This window comes from Xiphophorus maculatus, chromosome 15 (genome assembly GCF_002775205.1).
Source record: "Xiphophorus maculatus strain JP 163 A chromosome 15, X_maculatus-5.0-male, whole genome shotgun sequence".
Classification (NCBI taxonomy): Eukaryota; Metazoa; Chordata; class Actinopteri; order Cyprinodontiformes; family Poeciliidae; genus Xiphophorus; species Xiphophorus maculatus.
This window is the reverse complement of record NC_036457.1, coordinates 533,128-557,288: the sequence shown is the minus strand read 5'-3', so window position 1 is coordinate 557,288 and position 24,161 is coordinate 533,128. Positions and strand designations below refer to the sequence as shown.

The 24,161-nt window shown below is 40.0% G+C and overlaps 1 protein-coding gene across 6 annotated transcripts; it reads right to left on the bottom strand.

The window, feature by feature from the left end:
* Positions 1-1,333: 1,333 nt before the first annotated feature.
* On the bottom strand, positions 1,334-14,041 carry tfap2b (transcription factor AP-2 beta). 6 transcript variants are annotated; one of them, XM_023347946.1, is made up of 7 exons: positions 13,806-14,041; positions 11,474-11,935; positions 10,164-10,218; positions 8,992-9,244; positions 8,768-8,886; positions 8,242-8,383; positions 1,334-3,404 (listed from the first exon to the last, which is right to left on the bottom strand). In XM_023347946.1, exons 1-7 carry the CDS (start codon positions 13,851-13,853, stop codon positions 3,113-3,115), a joined length of 1,371 nt encoding a protein of 456 aa, XP_023203714.1. In that variant the 5' UTR covers positions 13,854-14,041; the 3' UTR covers positions 1,334-3,112. The 6 variants fall into 6 exon arrangements, with proteins under 6 accessions (XP_023203714.1, XP_023203712.1, XP_023203715.1 ...); XM_023347944.1 differs by lacking the exon at positions 13,806-14,041 and adding an exon at positions 12,089-12,745; XM_023347947.1 differs by lacking the exon at positions 13,806-14,041 and adding an exon at positions 12,113-12,745.
* Between the last annotated feature and the right edge of the window lie 10,120 nt (positions 14,042-24,161).

The following is a 24,161-nucleotide window of genomic DNA, read 5'->3' as shown; positions in this document are numbered from 1 at the left end:
TTAAAAAGTGCAGCATTAGTTAAAATGAAATATTGAATCCCTTCCTCAGATGTTTTCTCTGCTCATTTTTTCCCCAGCCAACCTGTCGGTCTCGTGGCCCCTGATGCTCTGCAGCTTCCTGCCTTTTGTTGAGCTGGAATCGCTCGCGGACACGCGGCTGCTGAACTCTGCACCTGCGTCACACCGCGTTCCGCTCCACGGGTCACGCTGCGCCCGCAGGACACTTTCATCCTGCGGTCAGCCTATTTTCTTTCTCCCCGTGTCTCTGCCTTTCTCATTAGCTTTCTTTCCGCATGTTCTCTCTCTGCGCCGCTCCCCCCTCCTCCTCATGCGAGCCCAGCGTTGGGTCGTCATTAGCGCACCGGCTGCGGATGTCGAGGCCCGCAAGGCACCATGCTGTTCCCGCAAAATAAGGCCCTCGCTTCAGAGGAAAGCCTCTCCCTGGAAAAAAAAATAAAATCCCACTGACGGAAAATTATGCCAATTATCTCCCTAGAAGAAGAAGAAGAAAAACTCTTGGTAAGCAGCCGTTCTTTGTCGCATCTCATGCAGTTTTTTAAAAGTTTTCTCTCCAGTTAGATTCAAATCATTTCTTACTTGGCGATTTAAAATAAAATCAATATTATAATCATCTGAGAAATCAGTTCCATCAGTTTTTAAGGTTTGGTTTTCCAAATTGTGACCTGTTAGAATATTTCATTTAATGGTGAATTTTAACATAATTTGGCACATTTCTCTGCTGTTTGCAGCTTTTTCTCTCTGAAAATATGTAAGATGCTTCACTTGAAGGTGTTTGCATGAGGAGTTTTTTAGGGAAATGAAATGAACTCAAGTCGAACTCAAACACTTAAACTGAATCCAATTTCATGCTGCTTTGCTCATTACAAATTTACAGAGTGTGATGGGAAGCCTGGAAATGAAATGGAAACATTGGTTAACATATTTCAATTGCGTAGAAGACAATATAAAATCTATAAAATAACTAAGGAATTGTGTGGTTTGATGCACATCTACGGTTTCTTATTTATTCAATATTATCCTCAAAACAAAACTCCCAAAACAATAACCAAAAAAAAAAAAAAAACATTCTGCTAAGCCAGTTTAAAATATATTATGAATATGGAAGTGTAAAACTACAGAAACCAGTTTAAAATCTAATTTGAGGTGAATGCTGGCATGACCACAGCATGATGCAGCCACTACCGTGTTTTATTGTTGGGGCGATGGGACATAATGAGAGAAACTACCACAAAATAGAGCATAACTGTGAAGTGGGGAAATGATGTTACGAGCTTTTAAAAATATCTTTGCAAACAAAAAGAACTGTGGTGTGCATTTGTATTCAGCCCCTTTATTATGACACTCCTAAATAAAGTCCAAATTAGCTACATTGTTCACGGCATAAATTCTGTCAAGGTTTGATTTAAGACGTAAGTGAACAACATCATGAAATCTACATTTTATGGGTTATCAAAACAAACGCACAGAAAACTTTTCTAAATCTTACTTTTTTACTTCGAAAAATCTGAAAAGTGTGGCATGCTTTTATTGTCAACCCCTTTACTGGGATACCGCAAAAAAGAAGTAACTCAACTGAACACAATAATATTTATATTGTTTGCTTTGATGCATAACGATGTCGTTTTCTTTAGTTAAAGGAAAACATAACTGTTTAAAAGATGATGTCAAGAATAAATTACTGTAATATTGTCACTTTTGTGTTATAATGGAGCAACTTTTTGCCAAAATTGATTTAGGCAAAACAAAGAGAAACCAAGTGTGTTAGACAAACAAAGATGTAGGTCATTATTTTAGGAAGCTAACAGTGTCTAGTTTAAAGTATATTGACTAAAAAAAATTATATATAAAGTTTTGACATGAGTAAAGTTGCAGTAAGTCTAATTATGAAAAACTTCAAGCACGTTTGACAACTAGAATACCTAAAGTCAGATTTGTTTGAGGAAATACGCTGCATAAAGTAAAGTTTTCACAAATCTAAACTTGAATTTGAATCTACTAAAGTTAAAGTAAGTTTCTTTTTCAGCAGCTAAAGAGTTTTATTCTCGGTTACTTAAGTGTGAAATTTAAATCCCCTCGATAAAAACGACCATATTAGGTCACATTTGTTTACAAATTGGGAAACAGTGGGAGCTAATAATCCATCTGTCCTATTTCTTGGTGGGATATTTTGAGCATAATATCAAAATATTTTTGTTATTTTGGTCATTTGAGTTTCCAAACGATGACAGAAACTTCGGGGGAAACAGGATTCAGCCTCAAGTTGGACTTCCAAGAGGAAAAGCTCAGGCTGCACACCTGACATTATAAAACACATGGTTTATTATCAATATGATAGAAATGAAATCACTGGACAATTAGAAGCATGTCTACCCATCATTATCATCATCATCATCATCATCATCATCATCATCACCATGACAACAGCTCTATAAGAACAGAAAAACACTGAACGAGTCCTGCCCTCTCCCTCCCCACTGGCTCACAAAGGTCAAATCACATATAAATAGGTCGACCCCAAAGCAGCTGGCGCACCTATTAAATCAACTTAAATAATTATAAATTAATATTTACACACATAAATTAACGCTGTCCCTCATTGGAGTCTCGTTAAATACCCAGCCAGTTTCACAGATAGATGCTGCAGCACAAAAAAAAAAAAAAAAAGGATCTCCAAACCCACAACGCTTTTTTTCCCCTTCTGTTTCGGTGTGAAGACAGACACAAGCACACACTTTCTCACACTCTCTCTCACACACACTCACGATGTCGTTTGCTCGCAGCATCTCAGTCTCACAGGATGCAGGCGGGGGGAGCAAAATGGATGGAACACAGTAACCACCATGTCCTTGGGGGGGGGGGGGGGGGGATGAGAAGAACGTAACACAGATGAAAAATCCCTCCGTGCGTTCAGACACTGGCCCACGGGTGTCTTCCTCCACGCCAAGCCTTCCCTGTCCTCCACCTCAGCCGTGTGTGTGGCAGGGTGGCGGCGGCGGCGCTGTAGAAGCTACGAGAAACGGTGTAACGTCTCAGTCAGCGTGTCGGCCTCCCTCCCGCCTCTCCTCCATCACTCCCCCTTTCTGCGCCGGCTTCATTTCCGCAGTTTTTCCTCTTTGTCGCCGGCCTTGCCGCCCGCGTCCCCGTGCCGGCTGTTGGGCGGGTTGTTGAGGAACATCTTGTCGAGTCCTTTGAGAGCCTCGGTGAGGTAGTTCTGCAGGGCGGTGAGCGCGGCGCAGATGGCGGGTGAGCCGAAGCCGTGTGTGATGAAGGAGAAGTGGGATAGGCAGCTTTGGATGCCGGGTTCCAGGATGGGGGTCGGCCTGGAGTTTCCCAGCGGAGTCCTGTCCTGGGCCAGCAGGTCCGTGAACTCCTTACACAGCTGTCTGCCAGGGAAAGACAGGGAAATCTGCGTCAGTTTCTCCAAAATATGGCTCTTCTTGCTGTCATTACCGCTGGTTGTACTTCCTTGAACAGGTTAGGTTAGATCAATACGGTCTATACCAAACATGTTCATTACATTTTGTGCACAAAATCATTCTTACATAATGAGATTTGTCAATTTAAATCCAAATAAGCTGCTGGCCGCACCCCCCAACTTCTGGCTTACACTTCCACGTAAAAACAGCTGCAAACAGATGCACAATTACACAACCATACATCTTTGAAAAACAGAAGTAGAGCCTCCTGCACAACCAACAAGAATGCAGTAAGTGGTTTCTGGATGTTAAGTCAACAACAAAAGTCTTGTCTTTTTCCAGCAGCCATTGTTCAGTGAATACAGTGGTTAAGCCTGCTGACTAAAATTGCTGGAGCTCAGTTTAGGTTGCTAGGTAACGGGCAGAACTTTGCTCGGGTTGCTAGGTAACAGGGCAGTACCTGCTGGCTTGTGACGTTACATTCTGGAAGTTTTTGAAACTGCTCATTTTCCAAACACCAAAAAACATTAAGTTATTGCCAAAAAATAAAATAACTCGGTGTTTTTCTTTAAGCTCTTAGGTTGTTTTTTGAAGCAGTTGAGACCCAATGGAAGTTCAAAAACACACAAAATGTAAGTTTAGCTTAATAGGTCCCCTTTAAATAGAAGCTACGTCGGTTTTATTTGTCTTGTTTTGCTGTTTTATAGCTCAGAACACTCTTGCAAAAGAGATTTTTATTCTCAATTAGTTTCTTTTCCTAAAGGTTGCAAACAACAAACAAACCCTTTCTGAACTTTTGTCACATTCAGCCACAAACTTCAAAGGGTTTCACTGGGATTTTAAGTGATGAACCAGTATGAATTGTAGAGTGGAAGGAAAAATCATGTTTGGTTTTTTTCAGGTAAAAATTGGCCTTTTAGTAAATGTGTTTTGGTAAAGAAACATATTGTTTAGAGTTTCCCTATGTTTTAGTTCATTTTATTTATTAGGTGATGATATTTTATGAAATACGAAGCATAATTGCTAAAAGAAAGGAAAACGTTTCACATTTCTCATTTTTGTTCAGCCTCTTTACTCTGATCCTTGTAAATAAAGTCAAATGTATATTTAAATCTGGTAAATTAAATGTTCTCCTGTCTGTATTAATCACAGTATAAATAACTAAGTAACACTTCTAGGAACATGGATTTTACTTTAAGGTACCAGAGTAAAGGGGATAGGATAGAAATCCCTCCAGTTTTCAGAGTTTTATTGCTTTTATCCACTTCACTATTATGCACTATTTTCCTTTAGTTTATCGCATGAAACTTCAATGTTTTTAGTTATAAAGTGAGAAAATGTGACAAAATGTAGTTTAAATAGTTTTGTGATATGAGTTACAGGTTTATTCATTGTTTCCATGTGAATCTTGACTGACACAAAACGCAGGCGCCCTTAATTACCAATCAGGCAGAATGGGCAGCGTCCTCAGAGCCTGAGATTTCCTCCAGGCCCCCCAAATGTTGCAACCCCATAATTTGATCTGAATGTGATTACTGTCATTTTTTGTGGGAGATTTGAATAATGCTACACTTAAACCATTTCACAGCTGACTGGGAGTCTCAGGGTTCAGTTTGGAAACGCAACGATCGCTCATGTTTGGATTTATGCAACCAAATCTCTTAACGGCACACCGAGACGCATTTTGGATAAAATGTTTGGAGGAAGATAGTCCCACTCAAACGTCACAGAAATCACATATTACAGAATCAGAATATTTACATTTAAAAAATTTACTTAATGAAGATTTTTAGGTTTGCCTGAAGTTAGGAATGTTGTTTAGGTTTTCTTCAAATGCTAATATAGATAATATTTCTAGTTCAGTTTAGTTTCACAGATCAGAAAACAAGATGAATCTTATTGTCATCCAGCTTCACAAACATTCATAAAAGTCCCCTAAATTGCAATTCTTCTAGCGATATTTCAGGACATCCAGTCATCGTCATTATTTACAGAAAAGTATTTTAAAAATGTTACCTTTATGCGCTTTTCACATTTAGGTTCAACAAAGTTACTGAGAGTCAGGCTGTGTTTGCCAAACTTAATGATCTCTGACAACTTTTAATTTCAACATCAGCAAAATGTCCTGATTGCCTTCAATGTTTCACTTTTCAGCTATTTTGACACATTTGGAATGAAATATTTTTCTGTCTTTTCAAGAAAGGGAAGCCAATGCTAACTGAGCTTCGTTCACAAATTTTAAACAATTTGTTGCATTAAAGGGTTTCTCAACAACATGGTGGGAAACTGAGAAATAAAAATCATTTCCTCGATGTTATTTGGTCAGATTTAATTGAAAGATGCTGTTGGATTTCTTCTACAACATGAACAATTTCTTTTCAATTAGATGTTTTTAAATTCTTGTTTCATTTCTACAGAGGAAGAAAGTCTTTATACCTCACTTTCATTTCTAACTAAAATTAAAATTTACAGCCACAGTGAAATAACCAGAAAAAATACCACAATAAGTAATAAAACAAATCAGTTCAATCTCACTATTTGTCTGTCAAACTGTGTTTTTAGGTAAAAGAATTGTTTAAAAAATGATGAACTTGTTCAAAATTATTCAATGTTAATGTTAAGTCTATTTATTAATTTATTTGCTTTTTTTTATTTCTTCACATTTCATTTTAATTTCCTGCAGGTGAAGCACCAACTCTTTGTCATCAGACTGCATTTAACTAAAAAATAATACGTGAATTATGTAATTAAAATAATTTGACTAAATTTTTTTGTAATTTTGAGAGGATTGATCTGGACTTGGTTCTGAAACTGACCACATTATTGGACTGTATTTGACCTGAATTGAACCAAACTGGATATGACTAAAAAAAATAAACTAAAGTGCCTTTGTATTTGTTGTGGATTAAAGCTATTTAAATAAAAACTAATAACAGAATTAAAATGTATATTGGCGTGATCGATTGAGGCTCACTGATCTTTTTTTTTATGTTAGGGTGAAATAAAATCACCTTTTCACCTCATTCTGCTTATTACTTTTCACCCAAACCATTCCCTGGTTGAGGCCCACATTTCATATTCAGGAGCTCTCCTTCTTACCGTTACAGGTTCATGCTCAGACTCTCTTTCTCTCTCACTCACACACACTCTCACACACACACACACACACACCGAGTCAGGCTGGAGGTGGCCTAAGGGTAGAGCTAAATGAGTGACAGGCTGTGCAGGCCGAGCCCAGCTGGGGTTATGGGAGTAAGAGCGGAGAAGCCGTAACCCGGGGCAACACTCAGGGCTCTCGCTGTTGTTTTCTGATGACTTGAAACACTCCACTGCTAAATAATGAATTTCTAACAGGCAGTGCCGACACACTGTTGGAACAGGTCTGAATCTGGGCATCAAACATCCACCACCAAACAACCACCGTGCATGCAGTTCTGCACACACACGCACACACACACACACACCCACACACACACACACACACACACACACACGCACGCAGGCAGATGGTTTATCCAGTGCAAGCTTGCAGACAGCCCTATTTATGCAAGCCAAAAATACAAGAAAGGGTCTTTGTTTGGTGATTTGAAGTTGTTAAACTTGGAAACCTCGAAAGAAAATATGAAAAATATCTGTTGCATATGCAGTTTATAATTTCTACTACTACTATTTTCTATTGATACTATTGAACAAAAATGTGCCAAAAACAAACAAAAAAAGGGTTAGGATTTCCTAAAAATGTCAAAACAAATTAAGTTCGGACACGTTATTTCAAACAAATAATGTAGAACTGCTTGATTGCAGCATCTGATGTAAGTGGATTCCTGTCAGATAAGCCATATAGTTTTACTTTAATAAGGTCAAGTCTAATAAAAAAAAATAAAAGGCATATATTTTTCATTTTACCTTTAGCTTGCCTGATTTCTACTAATTTCTAACATGCTTGAACCAAATTAAATATTTAGACTGACATTATTACAGGTTTAATCCACATTGAGCCCAAGAGGTTTTATTAGTAAAATCTGCTTTCCAAATGTCACCATCAAAAGTAAATATGAAAAATATCTATTATATATGCAGTTTATAATTTCTGCCACAATACCACTGAACAAAAATGCACCAAAAACAAACAGAAACAGGTTAAATTTCCCTAAAAATGCCAAAACAAAGGAAGTTCACACACATTTATCCAAAGATGAGAAGTTAAAGTACAGTATGTTTAAAAATGTTTGATTGCAGCAGCTGATGTAAGTGGATTCCTATCAGATAAACACATATAATTTTGCTTTAATAAGGTCGAGATTAATAAAAGCGAAAAAGGCATACTTTTTTCATTTTACCTTTAGTGATTTTAATGCACACTTCTGTTAATTTTCCAACATGCTCCAACCAAATTAAATGTTCAGAGGGGCATTTGTCCTCATGATTACAGGTTTAATCCACATTGAGCCCAAAAGGTTTTATTAGAGAGATCTGCTTTCCAAATGATCTTTAGATCTGGCTTCTGAAGAGACACCAAACATCTGAGTTTTTCTCAGGTTGGGCTTCTGGGCCCATGCAGGTAATAAGAGAAAGAACCGTTTTAACATGTAATATGATCCTCAGCCAATAAATGCACCGCGTAATGAGCTGCTTTTTGTAAACGTAATGTGACTCAGAAAGAAATATTGACATTTTTGAGCTCACAAAATTAAATTCTTGCCATTAAAACCTTAAATGTAAATGTTGTTCAAAGAAATGTTGAAACTGAAACGTCTGTGTTAAAGGTTAAGGTAAAAATAAGGAGCCGGTCCGCGGGACTCACTTTGTGGCCAGCAGCATGTTTTTCCGCGTGTGCAGCTCGTTGGGGTCCGCATGTTGCCGGTTCAGGTACTCGCTCACAGCTTTCGTGGGAAACTCCGTCTCGCAGATGTAGCCGAAGTCCCGGGCCAGGTGCACCGCCTCACCTGCGGGGAACAGCAGTTAGTGTGCGCACTAACAACACAAATACGCACTCTGGATCTAAACTAGCGCAAAAACTAACGTCAAACTATGGAATTTAATAAAATAATATAATTCATAGGAACTCAATAACTGATCAAAACTCAGGCTGTCATGTTTTCAGGCGACATATTGAGCAGGGTTTTGCAGTTTAAGGTGAAAGTTCAAGTGAAAAATGCGCAACTTCTCTTGTCCAAGTTGAAGGAACACAAGCTAATTAGATCACACTAATTATTTTTTTAATATTGATTATTTTTCATGCAACTGGACCCCCTTATTTTTGGGTGTGTGTTTTTTTGGGTACATTCTACAGTTTTTTAAAGGAAAACAGACAGCAGTGTCGCAGTCACCTTCTACAAGAGACGTTAGTAACGTGACGTTGGCCGCTTTACGTCTCCCAGCTGGAAGATTCAATCCGATCTTCTCCAGTTTTTCTCTTAGGCATTTGCCACCGTTTTTAGACTTTGCTCTGCAGGGAGAAAAAAATTAGGAATTCATTCAAACTTAAAAAGTAAAAACTAACATTGGTAATAAGGTAAGTAATTGCAGATGGTTCAAGTAGCGCAGTTTGTACCTCCTCAGCACGCCTCCTAGCAGAGAGGCGTTGAGGCACTCAGGTGGAGACAGCCTCCTCTGCACCTCCCCTACGGTCACTTTGTACTTGGAGGTGGAGCTGAGCAGCGACAGGCGGCCCGGTACCGAGCAGAACACCTCATTAATGTTGACGGTGACTCCGCCGATCAGGCCGTCCTTGCCGAGCATCAGGGAACCCATGTTCTTGGGGGGCATGGGGACTGAAAGAGGGCGGCGACACGGAGTTACAACACCTATAGGACAGTTTAACACGCTTTAAATGTATTTTATTATTATTATTATTATTATTATTATTATTATTGGTAGCATTTCCAGTGAAGCCACGCGCGCTCAGGAGGCGGTCTTGGCCTAATGAAGCGACACGTGCCGGGGATTTGCTGTTATTTAATGTCGCGCGACATTCTCATTATAGTATTATCGATTGTTGATTGGCTCGAGTTCTCAGATCGCATTAACCACCTCCCAGTTTCCTCTCCACGGCCAGTTTACCACCGGAAGCCCCTCCGCCCCGTTAATGGCGTCAAGCATCCAACCAACCAAGCGGACCACCGTCCTCCGGATCCGTAAAGCGGCCGAAGCAATGGAGCTTTTTCTTGTCTGTCGTTCTTTTTTCTCCCCCTCCTGATGGCTCCACGGGGGATAATACCGCAGATTAGCTCTAAACGAGCTCACGAGATCTCCGTGAGCGGTGCCATTTATTACATCAGCGGCTTAAATGCCCCGCGGGGAGCTCAGTCACTCAACATCCCGTAACTAAATCACCGCACATCGCCGCGGCAGCCTGTCAGCAACACACTGCCTGCCAGTCAATATACCGGGGGTCGTTAACTCGGCTCCAAACTGCTCCGCGTGGACTGGGGGACCAGCGTGGCCCTCAGGAGCCAAAATACAGCCACGCTAATTCACGCTAAAACTAATCGGAATACAAAGCATTCTGCAGAAACCTCCGAGTCTTACACAAAAAACCGAAAGAGCAATAATCAAAAACATAACAAACATGGTGTAAAATATATGCATTGTTTAAATTAAACTCTATAGTCAACTTATAAATATTGTATTCGTTTTCCAGTTTACGCAGATATATAGATAAATTGTATGAAAGCATTGCTTTCCTATGTTCTAGAATGACAAATAGAAAAGCAGAGTGCGTACCTTTCTTAATTACGGATTGATCCAGGATGTTGGTTCCGTTGGCGTCTTCGATGGTCTGTTAGATCCGAGATAAATACAAACCATTACAGCCTGGTTCATACAGAATTACTCACGATTTAATAACTAAACAGCCAAGCTCTGCTTGGCTCGTTCATGTGCAACTGGAGGAAGAAAAGAAAACAATCCATCAGCCGCACCGAATGGAAGAGATTATTATATTCAGACCAGATTTATAAAATTAATCAAGTTTATTTGTGTTTTACGTTTCAGCAACCAGGCAGTTTAAGGTGCTTTACGTCATTAAAACTTTAAAAAGTTATTAAAACATCTGACGTTTTATTATAAGAATCTGCAAGAAATTATTACCAAACCGGAATCAATCATATTAATTTAGGGGAATCTGGGTTTTCAGTGAGTTGTTGTTATAATTTAACTTGAATCTTCAAGATAAAATAAATAAATGAAAGAATAAATGCTTGGAAATAAAGTTCCATCATTTTGTTAACGTATAAGAAAACATGAAAGCATGGAGGGATCTGGGTTATATCGGTGGCTAAATGACAAACAGCTCATGATGGCGTCGCCCTGAGGGGAAACGAAATCCTGCACAGCTGACCATGAAGCCAATTTTTCACAAGATCTTAAAAATAAGACAAAATAAAATGAAAATAACCTGAAATAAAACCCTAAATAAATAAAATAACAACAATAAAAGTAATGACATATTTATTCTTCGAAGTGGTCAGAAGAGAAGCTGAACTTTTTTTATTTTTGATGCCCAATATCACTAATAGCTCACTTTTTAAGTACTTGATATATTTTACTGGTTATTTAATAACTTAATTTGGTGAATTTAGAAAAGTAATCACATCAGTTAGATTTGTGTTCTGCGCTCTAACGCAAGAAGCCAGTTTTACGCACGTATCCGAATCTTTGCCTTTTGGAAACAAGCAGCCTGGAGATGGTTTATTTTAGCTGCGGGCCTTTTGCGGGTCAGACTACAGCTGAGAGCATCCAGCCATGAGGGAGCTGCTCTCACTTCAGCCACCTTCACCCGCAAAGATGCGCGAAATATGCGGAGCTAAAGAGGAAAAAACACCAGGAACATCCGCCTCATCTTGGTTTGTATTTCGTTGTTTAAAAGTAAGAGCGTTGTTATCCACATTTCTAAGGGTTTTATGATAAAAAAATTAAAATAGCAGCTTTAAAAATAAAGAAATGTTTAAACATCTGAAATACAAAAAAAAAAAAAAAAAAAAAAGTGCAGTCCAGGTTCTGTAAATCTGAACATTCAGTTTTCTTTCGCTCACCTGAACATCCTCCATGCCGTGCAGACCGTGCAGCAGTCCGTCTCCCATGCCGGGCTCCAGTCCCGGATGTGCGGAGTGCAGCAGCACGTCAGGCCGCCGCACGCCACCGTAATCCCGCCGTGGGTCCAGCCCGGAAAGCTGCGGCAGAGAGGCCCGAGGCTGCGCCAGCAGAGCCGAGCTCTCCATCCGGTCCCCGGCGGCGTCCTGCCGCTGACGCGCGCCCCATGCGCCCTGCTGGCTCTGATGGAGCGAGTTCAGGGAGTACGGGTCGCTGACGTGGGAGTACGGGTCCTGGCTCTGGTAGTGAGCGAGCGGCTGGTATGGCGGAGGGAAGTATGGCGGCTGGAAGTCCGAGGAAGGCGCATGAGACAGCGGCGGCGCGCTGGAGTAAGGTCCGGCGTGCGACACCGAGCCCAGCTGGGACAGGCGCGAACTGTGGCTTGAGACACCGTCATGCCGGTCCTTTAACAGCGTGCATAAAACAAGCATTAAAAAGTTAGACTTTGTTAGAGGACGCACGTTTCAAAGGACTGAAATCATCTTAAAACATGAGGCTCCCGGACAAAAACACATGAAAAAGCCTGAAGCGGAACTGTTAACACCTGCTGTACAAACCTTCCAGTCTGGAGGAAAACTCACCCCAGTGGAGTAGGGATGAACTAACATCTGTAACGTGTGCTGGCAGCCGACGCGCGTTCAGAGTGAAATAACACAAACCAGGACGTGTTTGGTCGAAGGAAGACAAACAGGCTCATTCCAGGTGAAAGCAGAAACCTGAGTGTCTGCGGGCAGGCCACGCAGAACCGTCCTGCGCCCGGAGCTGCCGCCGCTCTGAGTGACTGTGAGCGCCGCGCTCCCGCCTCTACCCCCGGTGCTCGGTGTAATTGTTATTCATGACTGAGACTTACAGGAATATTAATGCGCGCCGTGGCAGGGGACTGGCGACACATGGAGCGTGAAGCCGACCGCGCAGCCGTGAGTGACGTTGAAATCCCGTGGAGAGCCGAGAGGAGACAGGAGAGAAGTCGCTCGCTCTCGGAGGAGAAAGTGGGGATTTCCCCTCGGACTATTGGCACTTCGGGGACAAATCTGACGCAGTTAATCACGCCTTCTCGCACCAGGAGACATTTTTGCGCCAATAATTTCTGCGTAAACATTTTGGACAATGAAAGTCAGACCTAATTCACTCTGTTTAGGATTTCTCATCCGAAGTTCACCCCGAATGTCAAACAACCAATTTATAAATCTAAATCTGGCTTCCAAATCCGTTTCTTTCTTTCTTTCTTTCTTTCTTTCTTTCTTTCTTTCTTTCTTTCTTTCTTTCTTTCTTTCTTTCTTTCTTTCTTTCTTTCTTTCTTTCTTTCTTTCTTTCTTTCTTTCTTTCTTTCTTTCTTTCTTTCTTTCTTTCTTTCTTTCTTTCTTTCTTTCTTTCTTTCTTTCTTTCTTTCTTTCTTTCTTTCTTTCTTTCTTCTTGCAAACGACCCGGCGTGGCGCGTGAATGATGTCACGAGTTTAAAGAAGCGATTAAGGTAGATGTCGCGGGGCTTCGCGGGGCTTCGCGGGGCTTCGCGGCCGCTCTTTGCCCTTTTTGGATGACTTGTTTAACAACATTCCATCCTCCCGTCCCCACGCACCGTGGGAGAAAAGCCATGTGCTGCACGAGACAAGGGCTCCCCACCGGGCTCGAGGCTGCGTGGGGCCTCGTGCTCATTGTGCTCGAGTCCATTCAGCGCGAGCCGGTTCAAGCATTTCTCTCCCAGCGCGCGCTGCGTAATTCTCCTCCTGATATCTCCGTTTCGCCTCCTTCTTGTCACAGTTCTTAAAAAATAAAATAAAAAGGCCAATTTTTGCTTTTGGATGAAAGTAAAAAATATTTGCATGTTTTTACAGACTTACACCCTGCGCTGCTTCAAATTAGATCTACTGTCCAGCAAGTTTCCAAACCTTAATTTAAACCTTTTCTTTGTATTTCTACATTTGGTGGCTTTTCAGCACCACTTTTAATCACCCAGAAGTCTTTCATTTCAGTCTGAAATAGCTTTTGACGTTACTAACCAGTGATTAGCTGTAAAAGATTGAAAAAGAAAATACAAACGCTAAAGATTTTGCTAACTACATGCTACATAAAACAAAAAGCAGATACTTTAAATATTCCAACAACTGAAAAATTTCCACGTCCTAATTTATACAGCATTTTAAAAAAATCCCACGCAGGCCTAAAACCTGTCAGAAAAACACTTTAGTTGCACAATTTAAAAAAATAAAATAAAACCATTTTTCTAATCAGTCCGCCAAGCTCCCAACGTCACAAACAGCTGGATGGAAACGTTACCTCGTAAATATCTTCATACTTGACATTCTCAACTAGTTTCCACAGCATGGTCGCTTCTCCGGTGTCGGTAAACCGAATGCAGCCAAGTGAGGAAGCGACGTCTCAACTCTCGTTCTCTCTCCTCCCTCCCGCCCTTCTCCTCTTCCTCCCTCCGCCCTCCGTGATAATGTCAGGCAGCCGGGCGGGCTAGTGGATGGGAACCCCTGGAAGGACTTCAGCTCTGAGAGACGGAGCTGCAGGGCGTCCTGACAGCAGCGGGGCGTTTGTGTTTGAGCAGCGAAGAACTGCGGAGGATGCATGTTTTATTTAGCGGCGCATGTCTGCGATGCACCGCCAGTTCAGGAAAAATACACATCTGTTTGCTGTAGTTCTGTAAAATTATGACTTGGAGAATTTGAATGAGTTGGAGATTTTCTGGAGAGAAACTGAATAATTCATTAAATAATTAGCTTCTGGTATTTATCGTATTGTTGATCATTTATCATGATATTCTTTACATGAGATGAGTTTTGATTTATCGTTGCCACAACAAATTTCTAATATTAATGTTTAAACTATTATATGAATTGACAGTTTTCCTATTTTCTCCACTGTCTGTTCAATGAAAGCATCAATAAATACCCAAAATATTGAAAACACATTTAAAATGTGCAGCTTAGTGATACAAATCACACATATTTATGTAACTGGTGTCCTTAAAAAAAGCTTGTTACAAATGGGAATGTTTTTCAAGAGCAGAATTTGTGTTTGTAATTACTATAATTACTATGACACATAAGATGCATTTTCATTATAAACATGCACAAAACTTTATTTTGCTAATGTTGGAAAAAGACTATTTTGTTATTGCAGTGTTTCCCTTAATTAAGAAATGTAATTAAAATCACACCTGACTAAGTTATTAAAAAAACATATTCCTCCAACATCCTCCAACTACTTCCTTTCGTCGCCTTCTTCATGGTTTGTGCCAGTAGTAACATCCGGTTGTGGGTCACATGACCAATGTCATCCGTAAAAAGTTTTTCCATTGCAGTTTTGCAAAATAATAAAATTTTGTTACAGCCACAAAAAAACTCATCCTAGCGACAAAACTTTTTATTGAAAGGCAAGAATTTTTTTCAAAAGTTATTTTCAAAATGTCAAATTGCGCAGTTAGTCAGTGGAAATGCAGCGAACGTCACAGTCTTACAGTTACATAAAAAGATTAAATGAATCGTTCTTATCATCACATCAAAACTTTAACACTAGGAGTACTAGGTTTTCGATAACCCTAACCCTTTCCATATTGCCCAGCCACTGCAGGTAATAGTGCTGGGAGAAAGTAACTCTACTTTTACTTGCCATCTTTGTGTAGAAATAAAAGCAGTTTGATGATATGAAGCATTTAACATGTAACACAAATAAAAAATAGAAGAAAGAAGCAATAAATAAAAACTTTTCACAACAGTCTGTGTTATATATGCAACATCAGGTTAGACATATTTACTACAGCGGCAGCTCAAGGTTAGCTGAGCAGAATTTCTCCTTGGACTCCTTTGGTCCATGTTGGGACATTTTTAACCCAATTCTTTTTTTTTACAGTGCAATCTTATGCAACAACAATGAATAAAATTGATTGCACAAAATTAGTTTTGATTCACAGTCACATTACGTATTGAAGAAATATAACTTGGGAACACAAAAAGATACAAAATACACACAGATATTTCATTTGTTTCCCAAAGATCATTTGTGATTTTTGAGATTATAGTGTAATGTAACTGAGCAGTTATTCTTATGTAAATAAGTTGTTGATTCAGAAATAGCGAATTAATCTAATTAATTATAGTTAATTTTGTCTTCAGCTTCAGAAATTAATGTCTGATTACTTCCTTGTAAGCTTATTTTCTCAGCATAAAGAAGGGATTTGAAATACTCTTGAAACTGAACTAACTAAACTGAACTAAATAAACTCAAAAGCACATTTCTTAAATGATATTGTAATATACCAAGTGGTATTTATTTAATAAAAGATGTAGGTTACAGCTCTTTAAAAGAATTATCTTGTTGTTTTTGTCACCTAGAAGCAAGCCCGGATTTTAGCACAGGCTTACCGGGACTATTTCTGTGAACGAATAAGGTCAGAATGTCTTAATTTTATCACTGGCTAAGAGGATTTTGGCGGCGCTGTTGAAAAAAAGTCCGATTTGTCCATCATGAATGCTCGTTTCTTATTGGTCCAAGTTGGACGCTTCTTACGCTTTGGGGCGGAGCATCAGGGAGAGATTTCTAAAGATGGCGGACAACAGAATGAATGACAGCGGAGTTCAGGAACGAAAGAAAAAGAAGAGCGCGACCGAGAGGTGATGAAGAAAATATCCAAGCTAACAGGATTTTTAAAAACTTATATTGGACATGGAACAGAACCATCGTCCCGCTCTGCTTCTCAAGACGTTAGCCTTGCTGACAGCGGTTCTACGGTCCGCCAGAACCTGGATCTCTGACTGATCCGGTTCCCGCCCAGAGGCGGCGGAAGGGCGAACGTCTTCGCCAGGGACAGCGAAGACCACGGATAATCCGTACAGTACTGATCCTGCGCTTTGGGTAAAAACTGATGAGGATGGATGTTAATTTAAAACATCGGAACATCTTTACAAACCTCAGAAACGATTCTTCTCCAGATCGCGTTTTGAAAGCCAGCTTTAAGTGGTGAGTACATCCAAACAGGCTGATTCTCCTCCATCCACGGCGGCTGGGTTTTGTATTTTAAACGATGCTAAAAGTCAGTGAAGCTTTGAAACGGGTTTCCGTGCGTGGATTAAAGCAACAGAACGATTCAAAGAGAAAGAAAACGGCTAACGTCACAGAAAAGTAATGCGACGCTCTGCTCGCTCGCGCTCAATGTGAATTTAAAAAAGCGGAACTAGCTTTAGCTTCCAGCTAGCAGCAGCGGGAGGAAATGTCCTAATATGGCGAAGGGCTGACTGTACAAATGAGCTCGCGTGCGTCCTGCCCTGCCCTGACACGCAGCTAAAATCCAGTCAGCCTGTCTGTCTGAACTCGGTAAGGAAATAAACCTGATAATTACAGAGAAAGATACAGTTGATAAAAATTGAAAGATTGAGGGAGACAGATAAAGATAGAAATGAAGGATAAATAAATACTGAACATAGAGGATGGATAGAGAACATTGTCAAAATGTTCTTCCTTAGGAAAGCTCTGTTGAATAGACATACTCAAGATGTTCAAGTATTTCTTTGATAATGACTAAGTATATTTCATTTGTTGTAATGCTCTTTACATTCATTAAAGGTGCACTGGTAGCAATTTTCTGGCCGATCACCAATCTTTAAAAATCTGACTTGCTGAAATTTTTTTGTGCATGTGTGTGCAAAATACAGCAAAAAAGTTGGCAATCATGGAGTGACTGTTGTAAACCTTGCATGGAGAGATGAGCTGCTGGTTGGGACTGACCATCAGCCCTCTGTCATGGTGGACTGTGGCTGATTTCTGTGACCTTGTAGGTAGATAAGGCTTGTGGACAGGATCGGTTCCACAAGTTAGTCACAGCCAAGCGCCGACCACCCAAAGGGAAAGAAATCAGGAATATGATATTATATATATATATATATATATATATATATATATATATATATATATATATATATATATATATATATATATATATATATGGATCATGTCAGGGCCTGACATGATCCATGCCTACTGGCTAAAGAAACTCACTGCCCTCCATGAGCGACTGGCAGACCAAATGAACCAGCTGCTACAAAGTGGGACTCACCCTGAATGGTTAACTGAAGGGCGGACAATCCTAATCCAGAAGGATCCATCAAAGGGTCCAGTCCCACCCAACTACCGACCAATAACCTGCCTCTCCACAACATGGAAGCTCATGTCAGGCATCATAGCGGCCAAGATAAGCAAACACATGGATAAACACATGAGCACGGCACAGAAAGGTATCGGTGTAAATAGCAGAGGAGCCAAACACCAACTCCTCGTAGACCGCACAGTTGCCCGAGACTGCAAAACCCGACACACCAACCTGTGCATGGCTTGGATTGATTACAAGAAAGCCTATGACTCAATGCCGCATACTTGGATCATTGAATGCTTAGAGATGTATAACATCAACAGGACTCTGAGAGCCTTCATTGCAAACTCGATGAAGCTGTGGAAAACCACCCTTGAAGCCAACTGCAAACCACTTGCACAAGTGTCCATCAAATGTGGCATATACCAAGGAGATGCTCTGTCCCCGCTACTGTTCTGCATAGGCCTGAACCCTCTCAGCCAAATTATCAACAAGACTGGCTACGGATACCGACTCAAAAATGGGGCCAACATCAGCCACCTTCTCTATATGGATGACATCAAGCTGTATGCCAAGAGTGAGCGAGACATCGACTCACTGATCCACACCACCAGGATCTACAGCACGGACATTGGGATGTCATTCGGACTAGAGAAGTGTGGTCGGCTGATCACAAAGAGGGGGAAGGTCATCCGCACAGAAGGGTTCTCACTCCCAGAAGGAACAATAGCAGACATAGAGGACAGTTACAAGTACCTAGGTATACCACAAGCAAATGGCAACCTCGATGAGGTCACAAGGAAAGGAGCCACAGCTAAATACCTCCAACGAATAAGGCAAGTCCTGAGAAGCCAGCTCAATGGCAAGAACAAATTCCGCGCAATAAACAGCTATGCCCTGCCAGTAATCAGATACCCTGCTGGAATAATTAGCTGGCCAAAGGAGGAGATAAAAGCCACGGATATTAAGACTAGAAAACTACTAACAATGCATGGAGGGTTCCATCCCAAATCCAGCACCCTGAGACTGTACACGAGCCGCAAGGTAGGAGGCAGAGGACTAGTGAGTGTGAGAACCACAGTCCAGGACGAAACAACTAAGATCCATAAATACATCAGGGACAAAGCCTCAACAGACAATGTGCTCAGTGAATGTCTCAGACAACAGGGAACGGAGGTTGAGGTGCCAGAGATACCATCATGGCAGGACAAGCCCCTACATGGGATGTACCACCAGCAAATAACCCAAGTGGCTGATATCAGTAAATCCTACCAATGGCTGGAAAAAGCTGGACTCAAGGACAGCACAGAGGCCCTCACCCTGGCCGCCCAGGAACAGGCCCTAAACACCAGAGCAATAGAGGCCCAGATCTACCACACCAGACAAGACCCAAGGTGCAGGTTGTGCAAGGAGGCCCCTGAGACAGTCCAGCACATAACAGCAGGGTGCAAGATACTGGCAGGGAAAGCGTACATGGAACGACATAACCAAGTTGCAGGCATAGTGTACAGAAACATCTGTGCAGAATATGGACTGGAAACCCCGAGATCAAAGTGGGAAACACCCCCAAAGCTGGCGGAGAACGCCAGAGCAAAGATCCTGTGGGACTTCCAGATCCAGACAGACAAAATGGTAATGTTGAACCAACCAGACATTGTCGTAGTGGATAAACAACAGAGGAAAGCCGTTGTGGTAGATGTAGCAATACCAAGCGACTGCAACATCAGGAAAAAGGAGCACGAGAAACTAGAGAAATACCAGGGCCTCAGGGAGGAACTGGAGAGGGCCTGGAAGGTGAAGACCACAGTGGTGCCTGTGGTCATCGGGGCCCTCGGGGCAGTCACCCCCAAACTGGACCAATGGCTACAACAGATCCCAGGAACAACATCAGACATCTCAGTCCAGAAATGTGCAGTCCTTGGCACAGCCAAGATACTGCGCAGAACCCTCAAGCTCCCAGGCCTCTGGTAGAGGACCCGAGCTCAGAGGATAAGAACCACCCGCGGTGGGTGAGAAGGGAATTTTTTATATATATATATATATATATATATATATATATATATATATATATATATATATATATATACAACTGTATAACGATGATTAAGTAGGGCCCGCACCTTGGCTCAAGCCCAGGGGCCCACACCCTCCTAAGTCCGGCCCTGCCCAGAAGATGCTGTTGTGTTTTGTAGATCTTCCAATCTTTCACTTTAAATGAAATGTGTCTCACCACAAATCTATTTGCTGTTCCTCACCTCTTGTGCTTGTTCTCTGTCTCACTTAATTGAAAATCAATAGAGGGACATGTTTGTGATTCTTTTTTTAAAACACTGTGATAAATAAAACATAAAATTGACCATTTTTACCTATTTTACTTAGTGATAAAATCGTTTTATTATTAAAAGATTTGATGTTAATTGTGAAAATAGTAAATCCTGCCTGATTAGATTTTCTATTAAGATGAAATAAAACAATCAAATATGCATATCATCAAGTCTGTTTGTGATATTATGAAAGGAAAAATATTGTGCATTGATAAATGGAAGTTTTCTAAAAAACGTTAAGTAATATTTTAGAGGGATTAAATGAACGTTTCTCTCAACCAAATCTGATGTAAAATAATCAGTTTCCGGTTTGACCACAGAGGAGGAACTGAACTAGTTCAGCTTTACTGCTGCGATTCTCTGACGGTTTGCCCAAATGTGTGCGAGCTGCGCCCTCTAGTGGCATTAAAAGATACGTGCAGTTACGACTAAGACATTGTCGGAGAATCGGTGTTATTGCGCCGTAACGTCTGAGTTAGAAGAGATATTTCAAGATAAAGAGACTCTGTTTAGTTGCTTTTTATATACATTTTGCACATTTTAGTACAGTTTATACTGGATGTGTTGATGACCAACATTCAGCAGATTTTATTTATTTATTTAAATTTAATTTCTGGATTAGAACCATGCTATTTTCTCCACTAATGAGCTTTATGTAAGGAGTTTTGATCATACTGCTTTCAATCTTGTTTAGTTTTGAGGATATGATAAGACAAACTTTGATGTTTTAGTGATTAAAAATACATAAAAAGAAAGAAAGAAAGAAAACCAAACTATTGATATGAAGCATGAATGTTTAAGAAGCGCGGCTGTTCCCATGTTTTCAGCAATGACCCACTGCCAAAGATCCACCCATCCTCCTCCCTGTGTCTCTTTCTCTCTCTCTCTCTCTCTCTCTCTCTCTCTCTCTCTCTCTCTCTCTCTCTCATACACACACACACACACACACACACACACACACACACACACACACACACACGGCGGGACATATGACTGTCAGCAGTAGCAGATGTCCTGACAGTCTGGAAGTCTGGAGGCAGAGTTGTGGTTCTTGTCCTGAAGGGCCTTGACACGCGATGTATCAGCATACATTACACACACGGCACACTAATATTCACAATCTGGTTGCTTTTGCAACAAATGAGCTGCAGTTTATAGCTTCCTTTTCTTTACGTCTTGGTATCAAACACAGCTTTGTTTGCTGTGATTCTTATTTTTGAACCTTTAAATTATCTCCAGGTTACTGTATTGGTAAACTCTTTGCATCCTTTCTGCATAAAGTTAAAGCCAAACCTGGTTTTATAATTATATTAATGATATTTGCATAGAAATATGAAATAATTTGTGGAAATAAATGTATTTAGTGGTAACGGGGTTTATTCGATGCAAAGTCATAATAAAAGAAACATTTTTACTGCAAATCTTTAATCCAAAGGCTTATTTCCTGCCATATTGAATCAATCATTTATATTATGTTTTACTAAAACTGCACGATCTGTTTTTATATATCTACAGCTCTAATGAAGAGCCCACTACACTGAACCCACTGAAAACCTGGTTATTCCACCAAATATTGATTCCTGAACTCTTCCTGAGTTAAAACACTAGTATTGTTGTTTCTAAATTAATATGAACTTGTTTTCTTTGCATTATTTGAGGTCACTGCATCTTTTTCCTTATTTTCATAGAATAAAAGAACAATGTTCATTTTACCTATAAAAAATAAAATCAGAGAAACTGATAACTTTAAGTGGTTTCTTAATTTTTTCCAGAGCTGTATAAATATATATTTAGACTGGAAATGCAGATTTTTAGTACAAATTTGCCAAATTGTATTTGTTGTTATGGTATCTCTTATATATATTTGTATGTTTATTTTGGCATTTAAAAAAGTGATTTACCTACACATTTAGCATTTGTATATATGTATTTATAGTCACACTTATAGTTTATTTGTATATTTCTTTTCACATTTCATTGCGAAATTCACTATTGTGTCTTTGACAATAAAGTAATTCTGTTTTCTAATTTAAATGCAACATTTTAATTCCCCCGCTCCCCTCCTCCAAAAAAAAAAATTTTTTATTGCAGTTAGGTGCATTGGCCACTAGATGTCAATAACGCACCACCAAACGGAGAAGCCCCAACGGCGACAATGTGTATTTATTGACTCTTTTTCCTATTTCCGTCAATGTCAGAGAATATTTTAATGGTCTTCACTCCAGCCAATGTTATTTTTAATATGATTTGTAATAGAAATAAACAAAATATTTTATAAGTTTGCTGTTTATTCAAGTAAATATTCCTACTGTACGTTCATTTCTCTAAAATCTGACCGCCTAGGAATATATCAGCCGAGCTGAAGCTGCTGCATCGCTCCCTATTTGGATTCTTGCAGGTTTTAAATGCAAAAAGCCCTTGAAGTGCGACAGGGAGCGACAAGGACAGTCAGGATGGAAGCAGAGGAGAGAAAAAGTGCCTCGAATGTTCTTGGGACTGAGCGGGATCAGGACAGAGGAGGAAGAGGGTTTTAGCAGAGCGAAGATGAGTCGGGGGAGAAGCAGGGTTACAGCTTCAGAGGAGAGAGACGCGGCTTTAGAAGTTAGCAGAGTTTGGTGTTCATGACTGTGGGGCTCAGTCAGCAGGAGTTATCGTCCCTCTGAGACCTCCAGCTGTTTCATTCACCTCCATATAAATGGCAGAACTCTGACATGTTTTTTTGTTGAAAATGTATATTTTTAGTGTGTGCTCAGCATGGTAAGCTGTCCTGAATGTAAAGCCTGCATGTGGGGAAGAATCTGTTCACAAATAAGAGCGAGATTTCATAAAAATTACAATAAAAGGTGAATAATGGTGGAACTGAAAGTTGCTTTATGTTGTCATAAACGAGCATTGCATGTTAATGCGATCAATAAAAGCACTGCTGTTGTCAAACTTGCAAATTAATCCCGTCCTCTTCTCACTTTAAGATGGAAGCTTATCGATTTAATTCTCCAGCTGAATTTGCTCCCGTCTATCATTTGCACAACATCTTGCAAACATATTAACACCAAAGCAACATTTAGTTACACGAAAATCGCTGAATGCTTCTGAGCTCAGCACATAAGTGTGAAGAAGAAAAAACGTCCATTTCCCAAAAGTCAAAATGATTCAGTTTTTATAAATATCTTCAAATTAATTGAAGCTGCAGTATGTAAGTTTCATTTTTAAAAAAAATCTTTCACATATTTGTTAAAGTTAGCATTATGTAGTGACAGATAATCTGTGAATAAACTGCCTTCTCTCAATACCAACTGCAGAAATGCACCAATCAGATCCAAGAGGTCTTAGGTCTTGTTAATCACTCTTTTTTCTCTGCTGAAGCTAGTTAGCATAGCCACTGATAATGACAAGTTGTTCCTCCTCTATTAGCACATTTAGCATTGAGTACATGATGTTGATTGACAGCGCTAAGACCCTCCTCCTGGTTCTCATTGGTTGTTTTTTATGCTTTTTTCAGACGGCAGCAGCAGCTCAGGGAGGAGGAGATTGATCTTTTCACGGATTATCTGACTCATAAATTGTCACGACATGCTGACAGTTAAATATTTTTGTAAAAGTAGAGCATTGGTTTTCATTCATCTGCTCTAAGACAGATTTTCTTTAGAGCCACTTTTTGTTGCAAATGCAGCTTTAGCACATTTTTTCACTTCTCCATAAAAGTCTGAAATGTTTATTTTATTTATTGACACTCACCGGTTTATTCACCCAAAAATTACTTTGCAAAATAAATCTGTGGTTCTAGTATGTTAAGAAAATACAAGTGAGTTTGGACAAATGTGAGTTTCAAAATTTTCCACTATCGAAAAGCTAAAAATCTGAATTTCTGAAAATGAATGAATGTTTTTCTTTTTTTTCTCTTTTTTTTTTTACATTAAATTTACATTCCTAGTTTTTAATTTGGCTTGTGAGTTACTGACACCAGCAGATGAATGCCCACTGATTAAAAATTAAAAATAATCAACGTTTAGGTCCTTTAATCCCTCTTTAGATTATTGTTTCTACCAAATGTAGTGTCAAAAATGACAAACTAAATATAGATTTAGCATAAACTAAAACTGACAAGACTAAACATTAACTGAATCTTGAAAAGAAATTGATTAAAGATGCAAAAAGGTTTCCACATGGTCCTTTAAATCACAGCGGAGTAAAACACCAGACATTTCTGAGCTCATTTGC